At 40.9% G+C, this 14,432-nt stretch overlaps 1 protein-coding gene across 1 annotated transcript in view; it reads right to left on the bottom strand.

Moving 5' to 3' along the window:
• The window catches only part of cnot1 (CCR4-NOT transcription complex, subunit 1), a 220,410-nt gene that overhangs the window by 198,347 nt on the left and 7,631 nt on the right, over positions 1–14,432 (bottom strand). The window contains 1 exon segment of the mRNA XM_072279270.1: positions 3,338–3,445. Within this exon segment, the coding sequence (XP_072135371.1) occupies positions 3,338–3,445 (108 nt within the window).

The raw sequence follows: 14,432 nt of genomic DNA, 5'->3' as shown, positions 1-14,432 counted from the left end.
CAAGCTGCTCAGGCTGGCCGTGCGCATGCGTCGGGCTGTGGCGTTGCGGTCTCCGTGGAAGGTGGAGCCAGCTCTGTGAGTATCGTGAGGCACTGCTGAGGCTGGCCGTGCACATAGTCATAGTCATACTTTATTGATCCGGAGGGAAATTGGGTTTCATTACAGTTGCACCAACCAAGAATAGAGTATAAATACAGCAATATAAAACCATAAATAATTAAATAATATGTAAATTATGCCAGATGGAAATAAGTCCAGGACCAGCCTATTGGCTCAGGGTGTCTGACCCTCCAAGGGAGGAGTTGTAAAGTTTGATGGCCACAGGCAGGAATGACTTCCTATGACGCTCTGTGTTGCATCTCGGTGGAATGAGTCTCTGGCTGAATGTACTCCTGTGCCCAACCAGTACATTATGTAGTGGACGGGAGACATTGTCGAAGATAGCATGCAACTTGGACAGCATCCTCTTTTCAGACACCACCGTCAGAGAGTCCAGTTCCATCCCCACAACATCACTGGCCTTATGAATGAGTTTGTTGATTCTGTTGGTGTCTGCTACCCTGTATCGGGCTGTGGCATCCCGATTTCCATGATGGCCCATCGGGTCTCAGGTGAAAGGCAACCTGTTGATTTTTGGTGAATGAGCAATTTTATACGAATATATAACCCTGAACTTTGCCTGCATTCCGTAAGTTAGCTCATTTTAATTCAATTTAGCCAAAAAAAGTGCCGCTGTAATGCACTGTTTGCGCGAATTGGAGGTCACAGAGAGCACGAGAGTTTTAGTAGTATATAGACTAAGACGAGCTAGTAACTATTACAAAGATGTAGATGTAGCTGTGAGTGACCAAAGGGTTTGTAATTAGAAATAAGCTTTGAAAGGGGCAAGATGAGTAAGGAGTAAAGCACTCATAAATTATTGGATGAAGCTAGACGAAGGGGAATCTTGATTTTGCCAACTAAGCAAAATCAGTTTGGGTGGAATTTTGAAATAGCAAGAGCACAACCCCAAACAGGAGTAGTTGCAATACAAGGAATAGTGTATGTCAATAAATCAGAGGCGCATGTACAATAATTCTGGAAGACTATAATCAATATAAAACTGGATAAGTCAAATTGAGCAGCAATGACAGTGAATTCATGGTTTGCACATGGGATGCTCTTCTGGATTAATATTGAGGAACCAAATAAGGATCAGTTTATTTTAGAACCAGTATTACATAATAATGGCTTACTAAATATTCAGGTAATTCAGCAGTCCTTCAAAATGCACAGCAATCCGCAACTATTGCATAATTCATATAACAGGAAAGACAATCCAATCATGGTTAACAAAAACAACAGGAATTCTGCAGGTGCTGGAAATTCAAGCAACACACATCAAAGTTGCTGGTGAACGCAGCAGGCCAGGCAGCATCTCTAGGAAGAGGTACAGTCGACTAACAGTTAGTCCTGACGAAGGGTCTCAGCCTGAAACGTCAACTGTACTCTTCCTGTAGATGCTGCCTGGTCTGCTGCGTTCACCAGCAACTTTGATGGTTAACAAAAGATTACATTAGATCAAAGAAAAGATTTTTATTGTCAAAAAGAGGAGCTCATTGCGGATGCAGAACATTTCAGATTTCAGCGATCATGTGAAAATTAAAATGCAGAAGTAATCAATGAGAAACAAAAACAGATTCTGAAAGCTCAGATATCTGAAAAGGAAAAATGAGTAAACGTTAATGTACCTTACAGACTTAGGTTAAATTATATTGGGGAATAAGAAAATAACAGAGACATTAATAATGTATTCTGTCCATGTTCCCAGAAGACACAGAAAATGACCTGCATTGTTCAAAATAGGTCTAGAGTGACCTGAAAGAAACATGCATTGGTAACAAATAATTGTGCTGGAGAAAATAATGGAACTAATTGTCAATTCCTGGGATCAGAGGAATCACATTGCAAGATTTTGAAAGTACTGGACATAATCATAGTGGATGTGCTATCTCCAAAATTCTATTGATTCTAATCATTTTTCAGACTGAAAGCTAACAAAATATGACCCCACTACTTAAGAGAGAAAAAACTGAGAACTACAAAAAAATTGTTTGACATTAATAAATTTCAATCATTCTTCATACTAAAGATAGCACTTACAAATTGGGCTTGGACAAAGTCAACCATGTTTGCAAAAACTGTTGCATCTTTGAGGTGGTGACAGAATAGTTGAGAAAGAACCAGTGAATGTGACATTTGGACTTTCAGAATAAAAGATCTTTATGATCCAAAAGCTTATTAAACAAATGGTACTACATAAGGTTGGGAGTAACACACTGCCGTGGACCAAGGGTTGATTATGAGAAAAACAAGGTGATCTTTGGGTTAAATGACTAACCAACAGGATGTCACAAGAATCAGTCCTGTAGCCCCAGCTCTTCACAAGCTGGATGGCTTTATAAAATTTAGGGAAACGGAGAGAGACTTTGGGGAATCTGGGTGTACAATGTGAATGCTTTTTTTGTTTGTAAATGTTGAGGAGCATTAGTACTGAGCAGAACCCAGGTGTCATTGCACTGAAATCAGTTACTCCAGAGGTACAAATAGCAGTAAGTAAAGCAATCTCTGTCTTGGTTGCAAGGGAATTTACACACAAGCTTAAAGACATTACTATCACATAAGAAACTCAATCCATACCTGGAATGATATAGACAAGTCGTAAAGTAATACAGCACAGGAACAGAAACTTCAGCCAAACTTATCCATACTGATCAAGGTGCCTACCTAAACCTTTCCTATCCATCTTGTCCCACCTCAAGAAAGGATACATTTACAAAGCACAGGAATCCTCAAGATTCAAGAAATGGGGTTAATTTCCAGTGGGGGAAAGGTTACAGAGAGCTCATCTTAAACTTTCAAGAAAGTTCAATATTATTGATCTACAAAATACTTACAAGGGCTGACAGGGTAGATGTGAAGACAATGTACTCCTCTAGCAAAGGGTTTAGAACCAGCATTCAGACTCAAAATAACAACTTGGCCATTCAAGAAAGAAATGAGAAAGAACTTCTTTACCCAAGAAGACGGTCTTTGGACATCTATACACAAGGGGACTGTGCAAAGCAGGACACTGAGTATGTTTAAGACAAAACCAAAATTGCTCATTAAGGGAATTGGGATATGGGATAAGGATAAGAAAGTGATGTTTGGCTAAAAGACCAGACCCAATATCCCGCAGAATTTCAGAACAGATACAAGGGGCCAAACAACTCACACCAGCTATCTTGCAATAACATTCTCACCCTTCTTTAAAATATACCCACTAGGAAATTTTTTAAAAACTGAATTTGAATACCTGATGGAAATCTTTGCCGCTGCTTTTACCATCGCCACTGAAATCCACATGCGAGAATAGACAGCGTAATAAATGTCTGTCTGCCTCGGGGCCGTGTCTGTTCACAATCTGCAATTGAAAAGACCACATTAACTTAAGTATTCTGTTCTAAATTTATATAGAACAGTCTAAACATTTAATGTATTTTTCACAGATGATTTTACATACTTATAATGACTTCACCTCAGAGACTATATGCACCGGAACTGATGATATATTTCTAAACAGGCCAGGCTTTGTATCTCTATAACATTAATACAACTGAAAATCCACAGGTTTGAGTAAAAATAGGTTTCTTTTTAATGGTACAAGTACAAATAAAATTACTTGCAAAGGAAAGCAGACACAATGTATTACCACTTTGTCCAAATCCTAACATTAAGATAGGCTTAAAAATTAAGGACTGAAAAACAAGACAAAGACAGAGGAGTATCAAGACCAGTGATGTTGTGGCGATGGAACTGGACTCTCTGAAGTTGGTGTCTGAAAAGAGGATGCTGTCTAAGTTGCATGCCATCTTGGACAATGTCTCCCATCCACTACATAATGTACTGGTTGGGCACAGGAGTACATTCAGCCAGAGACTTATTCCATCGAGATGCACACAGAGCATCATAGGAAGTCATTCCTGCCTGTGGCCATCAAACTTTACAACTCCTCCCTTGGAAGGTCAGACATCCTGAGCCAATAGGCTGGTCCTGGACTTATTTCCTGGCATAATTTACATATTACTATTTAACTATTTATGGTTTTATTACTATTTATTTATGGTGCAACTGTAACGAAAAACAATTTCACCCGGTATCAATAAAGTATGACTATGACTATCAACAGATCCATGCCACTCAAGAAATGTAATGAGCCTACAAATTAGTAGATAACAATTTTCTGATTACAAACATCAAACTGGAAACTACATGTTGTTAAATTAGTTAACATTTCCCAGAATACACCAACTCATAACATCAATCAGACTAGAGGGATTCTAAAAACTTCAAAAAACACACCTTGGCAGATTCAATAAACAAGGCCTCCACCTAAATTCTGTGCAGGTGGCTCTTCCAACCTAATGCAAGAAATACCCTTGCATCAGATTGGAACAGCTCCCCATTAATCAAATCAGCACATTGTAGTTACCTTCTATATTGGGCTGTCATTTTAACTTTATTTCAATTAATGTGTTTTTTTTTAACATATTAACTCAAAGCATGAACTGCTTCACCAATTTAAAAAAAAGATAAGTAACATTCAAGAACAATATTTTGCATTTTTACAGCCAATTAACAGCCACATCTATTTTATATTACATCTTAATCAATAACTTCATCAATGCAAACAGTCATTTTTCTTCTAGCCTGCAATGAATGCATATTTTTCACATGGTGTTCTTGGTTCCTGCAAGTCTTACTGCAGGTGACGATGTGAAGGCAGAATATCTTTATGCACTGATAGTACTGAGGTTTTAATACATCTTAAGTGGGACGGAAATATGCATCCTAAGTGGAAGTATGCATGCATCTATTTTGGAGACAATATAGAAAAGAAAAAATAAAATAGAACAATATCGATTGGCATCTCCCTAGAGCAGAGCACGTTTAGATTGGGGGGGGGGGGGAGTTTGTTTGGTGTGTTCAAGAAGGTTTCTTGACACAACATGCAGATAAGCTTACAAGAGGACAGGCTGTACTTGATCTGGTATTGGGAAATGAACCTGGCCAGGTGTCAGATCCCTCAGTGGGAGAGCATTTTGGAGATAGTTATCACAATTCTATCTCCTTTACCATAGCATTGGAGGGGGATAGGAACAGACAAGCTAGGTAAGTGTTTAATTGGAGTAAGGAGAAATATGAGGCTATCAGGCAGGAACTTGGAAATATAAAGTGGGAACAGGTGTTCTCAGGGAAATGGATGGAAGAAATCTGGGAAATGTTTAGGGGATACTTGCGTGGGATTTTGCATAGGTACGTTCCAATGAGATAGGGAAAGGATGGTAAGGTACAGGAACCATAGTGTACAAATGCTGTTGTAAATCTAGTCAAGAAGAAGAGCATATGAAAATTTCAAAAAAACTAGGTAATGATAGAGATCTAGATTATAAGGCTAGCAGGAAGGAGCTTAAGAATGAAATTAGGAGAGCCAGAAGGGTCCATGAGAAGGCTTTACTGGACAGGGTTAAGGGAAATCCCAAGGCATTCTACAAGTATGTGAAGAGCAAGAGGATAAGACATGAGAATAGGACCAATCAAGTGTGACAGTGGAAAAGTGTGTATGGAACCAGAAGAGATAGCAGAGGGACTTAATGAATACCTTGCTTCAGTATTCACTACGGAAAAGGATCTTGGTGATTGTAGGGATGACTTACGGAGGACTGAAAAGCTTGAGCATGCAGATATTAAGGAAGAGGATGTACTGGAGCTTTTGGAAAGCATCAAGTTGGATAGGTCACTGGAACCGGACGAGATGTACCCCAGGCTACTGTGGGAGGCAAGGGAGGAGATTGCTGAGCCTCTGGCGATGATCTTTGCATCATCAATGGGGACGGGAGAGGTTCCGGAAGATTGGGGGGTTGTGGACGTTGTTCCCTTATTCAAGGGAGTAGAGATAGCCCAGAAAATTATAGACCAATGAGTCTTACTTCAGTGGTTGGAAGTTGATGGAGAAGATCTTGAGAGGCAGGATTTATACTTTATTGTTGCCAAACAACTGATACTAGAACGTACAATCATCACAGTGATATTTGATTTGCACTTCCTGCTCCCTGAATTACAAATCAATAGTAAATACTAAAAATTTAAATTATAAATAAATAGAAAATAGAAAAATGGAAAGTAATGTAGTGCAAAAAAACCGAGAGGCAGGTCCAGATATTTGGAGGGTACGGCCCAGATCTGGGTCCTGGATCTGTTCAGCAGTCTTATCACAGTCGGAAAGAAGCTGTTCCCATATCCAGCAATACGAGTCTTCAAGTTCCTGAGCCTTCTCCCGGAGGGAAGAAGAACGAAAAGTGTGTTGGCTGAGTGGGTCGTGTCCTTGATTATCCTGGCAGCATTGCTCCGACAGCGTGCGGTATAAAGTGAGTCCAAGGACGGAAGATTGGTTTGTGTGATGTGCTGCGCCTTGTTCACGATCTTCTGCAGCTTCTTCTGGTCTTGGACAGGACAACTTCCATACCAGGTCGTGATGCACCCTAGAAAAATGCTTTCTACGGTGCATCTGTAAAAATTAATGAGGGTTTTAGGGGACAGGCCAAATTTCTTTAGTTTTCTCAGGAAGTAAAGGCGCTGGTGGGCCTTCTTGGCAGTGTACTCTGCTTGGTTAGACCAAGTCAGGTCATTTGTGATATTGACCCCGAGGAACTTAAAGCTTTTGACCTGTTCCACTTGTGCACCACTGATGTAAATTGGGTCGTGCAGTTCGCTACTCCTTCTGAAGTCAACAACCAATTCCTTCGACCTGCTGACGTTGAGGGATAGGTTGTTGTCTTCGCAACATGCCACCAGGTTCTTAATTTCCTCTCTGTACTCAAACTCATCATTACCCGAGATACGGCCTACAATTGTTGTGTCATCAGCAAACTTATATATTGAGTTTGATGGAAACTTGGCTACACAATCATGGGTGTACAGTGAGTACAGCAGGGGGCTGAGTACACAGCCTTGTGGGGCACCGGTGCTCAGAGTGATTGTAGAGGAGAGCTTGTCCCCTATTTTTACACCCTGGGTCCTGTCTGTGAGTAAGCTGAAGATCCAGCTGCAGATCTGAGTGCTAAGGCCCAGGTTCCAGAGCTTAGCAATCAGTTTATTTGGAATGATGGTATTAAAGGCAGAGCTGTTGTCAATAAAAAGGAGCCTTATGTATGCGTCTTTATTCTCCAGGTGTTCTAAGGAGGAATGTAGGGCCAGAGAGATGGCATCTGCCGTTGACCTGTTGCTCCGGTAGGCGAATCGCAAAGCGTCGAGGTTGACCGGTAGTCTGTGGTTGATGTGTGCCATAGCCAATCGCTCGAAACACTTCATAGCAATTGATGTCAGAGCCACAGGTTGATAGTCATTCAGGCATGCCACCTTGCTCTTCTTCGGCACTGGGATTATCATTGCCTTCTTAAAACATGAGAGGATGTTAGACTGAAGCAAGGAGCAGTTGAAGATGTCAGGAAACACTCCAGCTAGTTTGCTTGCACAGGCCCGGAGAACCAGTCCCGGGACGCCACCTGGTCCCGTCGCCTTCCTTGGATTTATCTTCAGGAAGGCCCTTCTAACGTCCTCCTCGATGACAATGAATCTCGATGCTACCAGGTCCGGTTCATCTGGAGGGAGCGGGATGCTCCTCTTCTGTTTGAATCTTGCGTGGAGCATTTGGAGAGGCATAAAATTTGGAGGTGAAGATGGCGGTGTGACACAGCCCGCGCGGCCTCTCCGGTGACGAATATCTGTAATCTGTCAAATAGGAGGCCGTGCACAATTCTGATTTGATGGAGTCAGACATGAGAACACGGAGGAACATCCAGTGAAACTTCTGAAATGCCTGCTTCGCTGCCGCTGCTACCGTGTGATCTGAAGTCTCCGGAGGGGAAGGCCCCGAGTCCTCAGCTTTGCCTGTTGCTTGGCGGCCGGGGTCAAAGCACACGGCAGAGATGGTGCTCGGTGTCGGAAGGTTGGTCGGAGGCTCGAAATTTTCGGGGAGGCTCAGAGTCGGACTGTGGTCAGGTGCTTCCAGGATGCTGCATCGGCAAGTTTGCGGCGCTGGAAGTTCATGGCAGGGAGAGTTTCTTCCTTCTACCGTCTGTGTGAGATGATGGGCTATCGGGACTTCAAGACTTTCTTTTTTTACCGTGCCCATGGTCTGCTCTTATCAAATTACAGTATTGCTTTGCACTGTTGTAACTATATGTTGTAATTATGTGGTTTTTGTCAGTTTTAGTCTTGGTCTGTCTTGTGTTTCTGTGATATCATACTGGAGGAACATTGTATCATTTTTTAATGCATGCATTTCTAAGTGACAATAAACGAGGATTGGGTGTCCTCATAATCTAATCTAATCTAATTAGGAATAGTCAGCATGGTTTTGTCAAAGATAGGTCATGCCTTACGAGCCTGATTGAATTTTTTGAGGATGCGACTAAACATATTAATGAAGGGAGAGCAGTAGATGTAGTGTATATGGATTTCAGCAAGGCGTTTGATAAGGTACCCCATGCAAGGCTTATTGGGAAAGTAAGGAGGCATGGGATCCAAGGGGACATTGCTTTGTGGATCCAGAACTGGCTTGCCCACAGAAGGCAATGAGTGGTTGTAGACAGGTCATATCCCGCATGGAGGTCAGTGACCAGTGGTGTGCCTCAGGGATCTGATCTGGGACCCCTATTCTTCATGATTTTTATAAATGACCTGGATGAGGAAGTGGAGGGATGGGTTAGTAAGTTTGCTGATGACACGAAGGTTGGGTGTGTTGTGGATAGTGTGGAGGGCTGTCAGAGGTTACAGCAGGACATTGATAGGATGCAAAACTGGGCTGAGAAGTGGCAGATGGAGTTCAACTCAGATAAGTGTGAAGTGGTTCATTTTGATTGGTCAAATATGATGGCAGAATATAGTGTTATGGTAAGACTCTGGGCAGTGTGAAAGATCAGAGGCATCTTGGAGTCCAAGTCCACAGGACACTCAAAGCTGACTCTGGTTGACTCTGTGGCTGAGCCAAACGGTGCACTGGCCTTCATCAACCGTGGGATTGAGCTTAAGAGCCAAGAGGTAGTGTTGCAGCTATATAGTACGCTGGTCAGACCCAACTTGGAGTACCATGCTCAGTTCTGGTCGCCTCACTACAGGAAGGATGTGGGAACTATAGAAAGGGTGCAGAGCAGATTTACAAGGACGTTGTCTGGATTTGGGAGCATGCCTTATGAGAACAGGTGAGTGAACTCTGCCTTTTCTCCTCGGAGCAACGGAGGATGAGAGGTAACCTGATAGAGGTGTATAAGATGATGAGAAGCATTCATCGTGTGGATAGTCAGAGGCTTTTTCCCAGGGCTGAAATGGCTAGCAAGAGAGGGCACAGTTTTAAGGTGCTTGGAAGTAGGTACAGAGGAGATGTCAGGGGTAAGTTTGTTTTTGTTTTTTTTTTACGCAGAGAGTGGTGAGTGGGTGGAATGGGCTGCCGGCGATGGTGGAGGCGGATATGATAGGGTGAGGGCTACGGGTAACCCTAGGTAATTTCTAAGGTAAGGACATGTTTAGCGCAGCTTTGTGGGCCGAAGGGCCTGTATTGTGCAGTAGGTTTTCTACGTTTCTAACAATAGGTGAAGTATATTCCTGCAGGCACAAACTACATACAATATCATGCGGAAGAAAACTATTCCTATTGAGTAGGCAACCAATAAGCTCCAATTCTATCGCAGAAATATTTAGGTAACTACCAGAATCCTCTCCTCCTGCACTGAAAGATAGAACAAAAATAAAGCACTAACTGAAACTCATCAACATTCCCTCATTACTCAAAACCACACTATTTTAATTCCTTCTATCCTACTTTCTCTTCCACCACTAGAATAATACATATTCTCTTCAAAGAAATTTTCATGTTTAAAAATGCATTTTCAAGTACATACTGAACACTACACCTAGACGCATGTAGTGAGCAAATAAGAACACAACACTAAATGCATGGATAAGTGTACAGCACTAATATCTCAATGCATCCCAATTCCATTTACATAAAATAGTACCTTATTTTTACATGTCCAGTGTTCCACAAGATGAACAGGAAAATCATAGAAAAGCTGTTGGCTCCCTTTTGAATTAAGCCTCCCCATACTGCTTAATACACTATCAAACAAGCATTCAGACTTGGCTAAGTTGGTGCCGAGAAGGGGCTGCTCTTGCAGCTAATGTCAAGATAGCTCTGTGAGTGACAAGATCATCCATTACAGTAATGCATATCCACTAACATCAGGTAATATAAACAGTGCTCTGTAGTGAGGTTAATCTCAAACGGCAGCATAAAACACTAAGTACTGTTTCCACACATGTAACACTGAGATAGCACCAACTATTGCTGGAAGAAAAGGTCTATGAAACATGCCTTCCAATCTGCACACAACTCACTGAACTTGGAATGAGCTACCTCTGACCAAATATTGCAGAATGTCATGTTCTGTTACCCAGGACTACACACTGAGAAAGCTATTGAAAAAAAATAAAAATAAATTGGTTGTTATATAGGATATATACCACTTATCCTTCAATCTCTTTGAATTATGGAGGACAGCATGTGTATAAATGTCTCTATCCAGCAGACTTCATCATGATCATCATGACTCCAGTATTTCTGCTACTTTTTAAATGTTTCTTAATTGTACATATGATTTTTTTTTGTGTTCTATCGTTGAGCAGCAGTGAACCATCTGATTGACCTATCAGAGTTCGCTTTGGGAACTAGTTGACTTGATCAGCATTTCTGATCTGGCTATTGTTCACGATTGCACTTAATAAAAAAAAGAAACAGAATACCTGGCCTAACTAATCATGAATGCTCTACTCAAAACTCCTATCTTTCATCTAAATCTATGAGCATAGCCCTTCTCCATCACATGCTTGACCAGCTTCTCCTTGAATGCACCTACACCATTTATTTCAATTGCCCTTTAATAGCAGGTCCCACAGCCCCCCATTTTGGGTAGTTTCTTCCAAACTGGATTTCTTGATTTCAATTTGAAGAGATGGCCTTCAGCTATGTCCATTCCTACTGAATTCATGGCCCTCCCTTTTAGAAAGAGAAGCATCAGTCTCATCCAAATCTGTTTTCCAGTTGATAATCACTAGAATTTCAAGTAGACAATAGGCTCACCAAGGTACATGTAGGAGCAACAATGAAAAATTAATATAGTAGTAGTCCTTAGAAACTTAAAAAATTGTGAAGATATACCAATACCAAACCGCAATGAAATTGCAGAGTACAATTTTAAAGATCAAATTATACAGCATCATATGAATGTAACACATGCCAGTTTGGAGGCAAAGGCAGGGGAGTTCAATGTATCAGCAACTTGGAACTGCAAGAGTCAAAAAACTTCTGTTAGCTATTTATTCTTTCAAAGCTGGCTTTGCAGTTAGTCTCCTGATATTTCCAAGAAAATAAAAACATTTTTGATGGGCTTACTTAAATATTGGTGCTATGACAATTTAACTTGAATTTTGATATTCAAAGATCCCAAAATATCTGACAAAATATTCTAACAATCCTATGTGTATACAAATGATAAACTGAAAGTAATTAAGACTTGTATGACCAAAGTACAGAATTAGATAAGGAATGGACTACATAAGTAGACAAAAGCCCTATCAGCCTGTTGCCAAGTGGGGTGGTAGGAAGTATTTTATCATTAGGATTATCAGCATCAACCTCAGACCCACTAACCCGACAATAACCTGCTTACTGATCCCAGCTTGGGTTTCACTTGGACCACTGAGCTCCAAACCTCACAACACTGGTGCACACATGTGCAAATTAGCTGAATTTCAGAAGTAAGCCACATATGACTGCCCTGACATCAAGACAGTACTTGACCAAAAGTGGCAGTCTTAATAAAATGGAATACAATGAGCATCAAAGAAGAAACACTCAACAGCTGGAGTAAAACCAAGCAAAGGATGTGCTGGCAGAAAATCAATCACTTGAACCCCTGTATCACTGTAGGAGTTCCTCAGAGTATTACCCTAGATCTACATCTTACCTTACATCTTCCACTACTTCCTTAAGGACCTTTTTTCCATCATAAAGTCACTAGTTAAGGAATGTGCTAATTGCCAATTCCATTTGCAACTCCTCAGTAAATGAAATAGCCCATGTCTCCATGCAACCTGAACTACCCAATACTGCCACAAACTGAAAGGAGACAAGTAACATTTGCACAAGTGTTAGGCAACCATCATCTCCAACTGTAAAGTGTCTGACCAGTTACAAGACATTCAATAGTTTTATGGTCAACATGGCCCTCACCAGAAACAACTCCAGCAGTCATGCATGTACCATGCTACGACAGATTGGAAGGTTCAGCATTCAGCAAGTGACTTATCTCCTGACACCTCAAACCCTTCCACTGTCAGGACACAGATCATGAGTGGAATGGAACACTGCCCACTTGACTGGATAATTGCAACTCCAATAACCCTCAAGACACCCAGGTTATAGAAGCACATTTGACTGGGACACCGACGACACTAACATTTATTCCCTCCTGCACTGGCACACAGTACCTCTGGTGTGTACCGCAGCACTACAAATGCTTGCCAGGCTACTCCAACAGTACATCCCAAATCTGCAACTTCTAACACTGCGGAACACTTGCAGACTCCCCCAAGTTACAATTCCTCTTTCGTCATTGTTGGAATTCTCTCCACAATAGCTGGGTGTGCCTTCATCAGAAATACTGCAACTGTTCAAGATGGTGGTCCTCCACCACCTTCTCAAGGACAATTAAAGATGCGCAAAAAATGCAGTCTTACCAGCAAAGCCCTGATCCTGAGAAATTAATAAGTATTAATAAATATTTACCTACATATCAATGTCTTCACTCAAAAAAAAAATTCAAGTACTGTGCTAAATCAATTTGTATTTTAATGGATCCCACCAGAGAACTGCCTCTATATACCGCTGTGGAAAAAAAATCTATTAAATGTATCACTCCTGCAACTGACAAATCTATTTATTGCAAAAATAAAGAAGGCTATTTTCAGAGGGTCCCTGCCATACACATGCTGAATGATAGTAAAGGCAATGTTACAAAACACACCGAAATTTTCAATTTTATTAGAATTGAAGAACATCTGAGCATAACGAGCTTGAGATTTTCAGCTTTAACTCATGAAACAGAAAGAAATGCTGAAAACTTAAGTCTACCTTTTGCAGAAAACAAATCAATAAAACACTGCTGGGATTACACCACTTTTTGTTTTTAGGGTGCAACTTTTAAAATGCAATATGCACACAAACTGCTGGCCTAACATTTCTGAGGACATACTAGTCAACTTTATGATTGGGGTATCTCTGGAGGGGGTGAGAACAAGTGAGTGAATAAAAACTTGCTGCAATGGATGACTTTGAATATGTGGTGTACAGTTGTCAATCACAAACTAGTTGCAATTACATTTTTCCCCTACAGAGAATACCTACAGTAGAAAATTGAAACAAGAAAATTCAAGCCAAAAAGCATTAATAACTATACAACTACCACTAAACTACATACATAGCATTTACTGTTGAAATTCATTGCACAATTAAAAACGTAACATGACACTAGTGCATGGAGAAGAGTACCACAATGACATGAAAGGTATTTCAAAATCCCATGTGAATCATCAACTGTCATTTGACTCTGTCAGAACAGTCAAATGTTTGTATGGTCTGTTTGACACAAACTCAGGAGACAAAAAAACAGAACTCCCCCACTGCCAATCCTTTCCCTTCCCAAACTAAGACTGTATTTACTTGAATAGTTTCAAGTTAATTTTTTTTAAAAATCAAACAAAAAATGAAAGCAAAATATTTAAAAATGCAAACACAAGGAAATCTGCAGATGCTGGAATTTCAAGCAACACACATAAAAATTGCTGGTGAACGCAGCAGGCCAGGCAGCATCTATAGGAAGAGGTACAGCTGACGTTTCAGGCCGAGACCCTTCAGATCTCCCCCTCCCCCTCTCAAATCTCTATCTCTTCTTTCAGTTAGTCCTGACGAAGGGTATCTTCTTTCAGTTAGTCCTGACGACGGGTCTCGGACTGAATCATCGACTGTACCTCTTCCTATAGATGCTGCCTGGCCTGCTGTGTTCACCAGCAATTTTTATGTGTGTTGTGTCAGCAAAATATTTATTTTAGTTTTCATTCCTTTCACTTTCAGTTGTAATACTGTGCACTGTTCGCCAGAACCTACAAAAGTTTCAAAACTGCCAACTTTGGATTATCGGCTTAATAATAAACCATTTACTTCATTTCCAGTTAATAGACTTCTAAGCATCCACTCAACATTATTCAACTTTGTATGGCTTGTTTTCCCTTCCCAT

This window comes from Mobula birostris, chromosome 15 (genome assembly GCF_030028105.1).
Source record: "Mobula birostris isolate sMobBir1 chromosome 15, sMobBir1.hap1, whole genome shotgun sequence".
NCBI lineage: Eukaryota > Metazoa > Chordata > Chondrichthyes > Myliobatiformes > Myliobatidae > Mobula > Mobula birostris.
The sequence above is the reverse complement of the archived record's forward strand: the minus strand, read 5'-3'. Positions and strand labels throughout refer to the sequence as shown.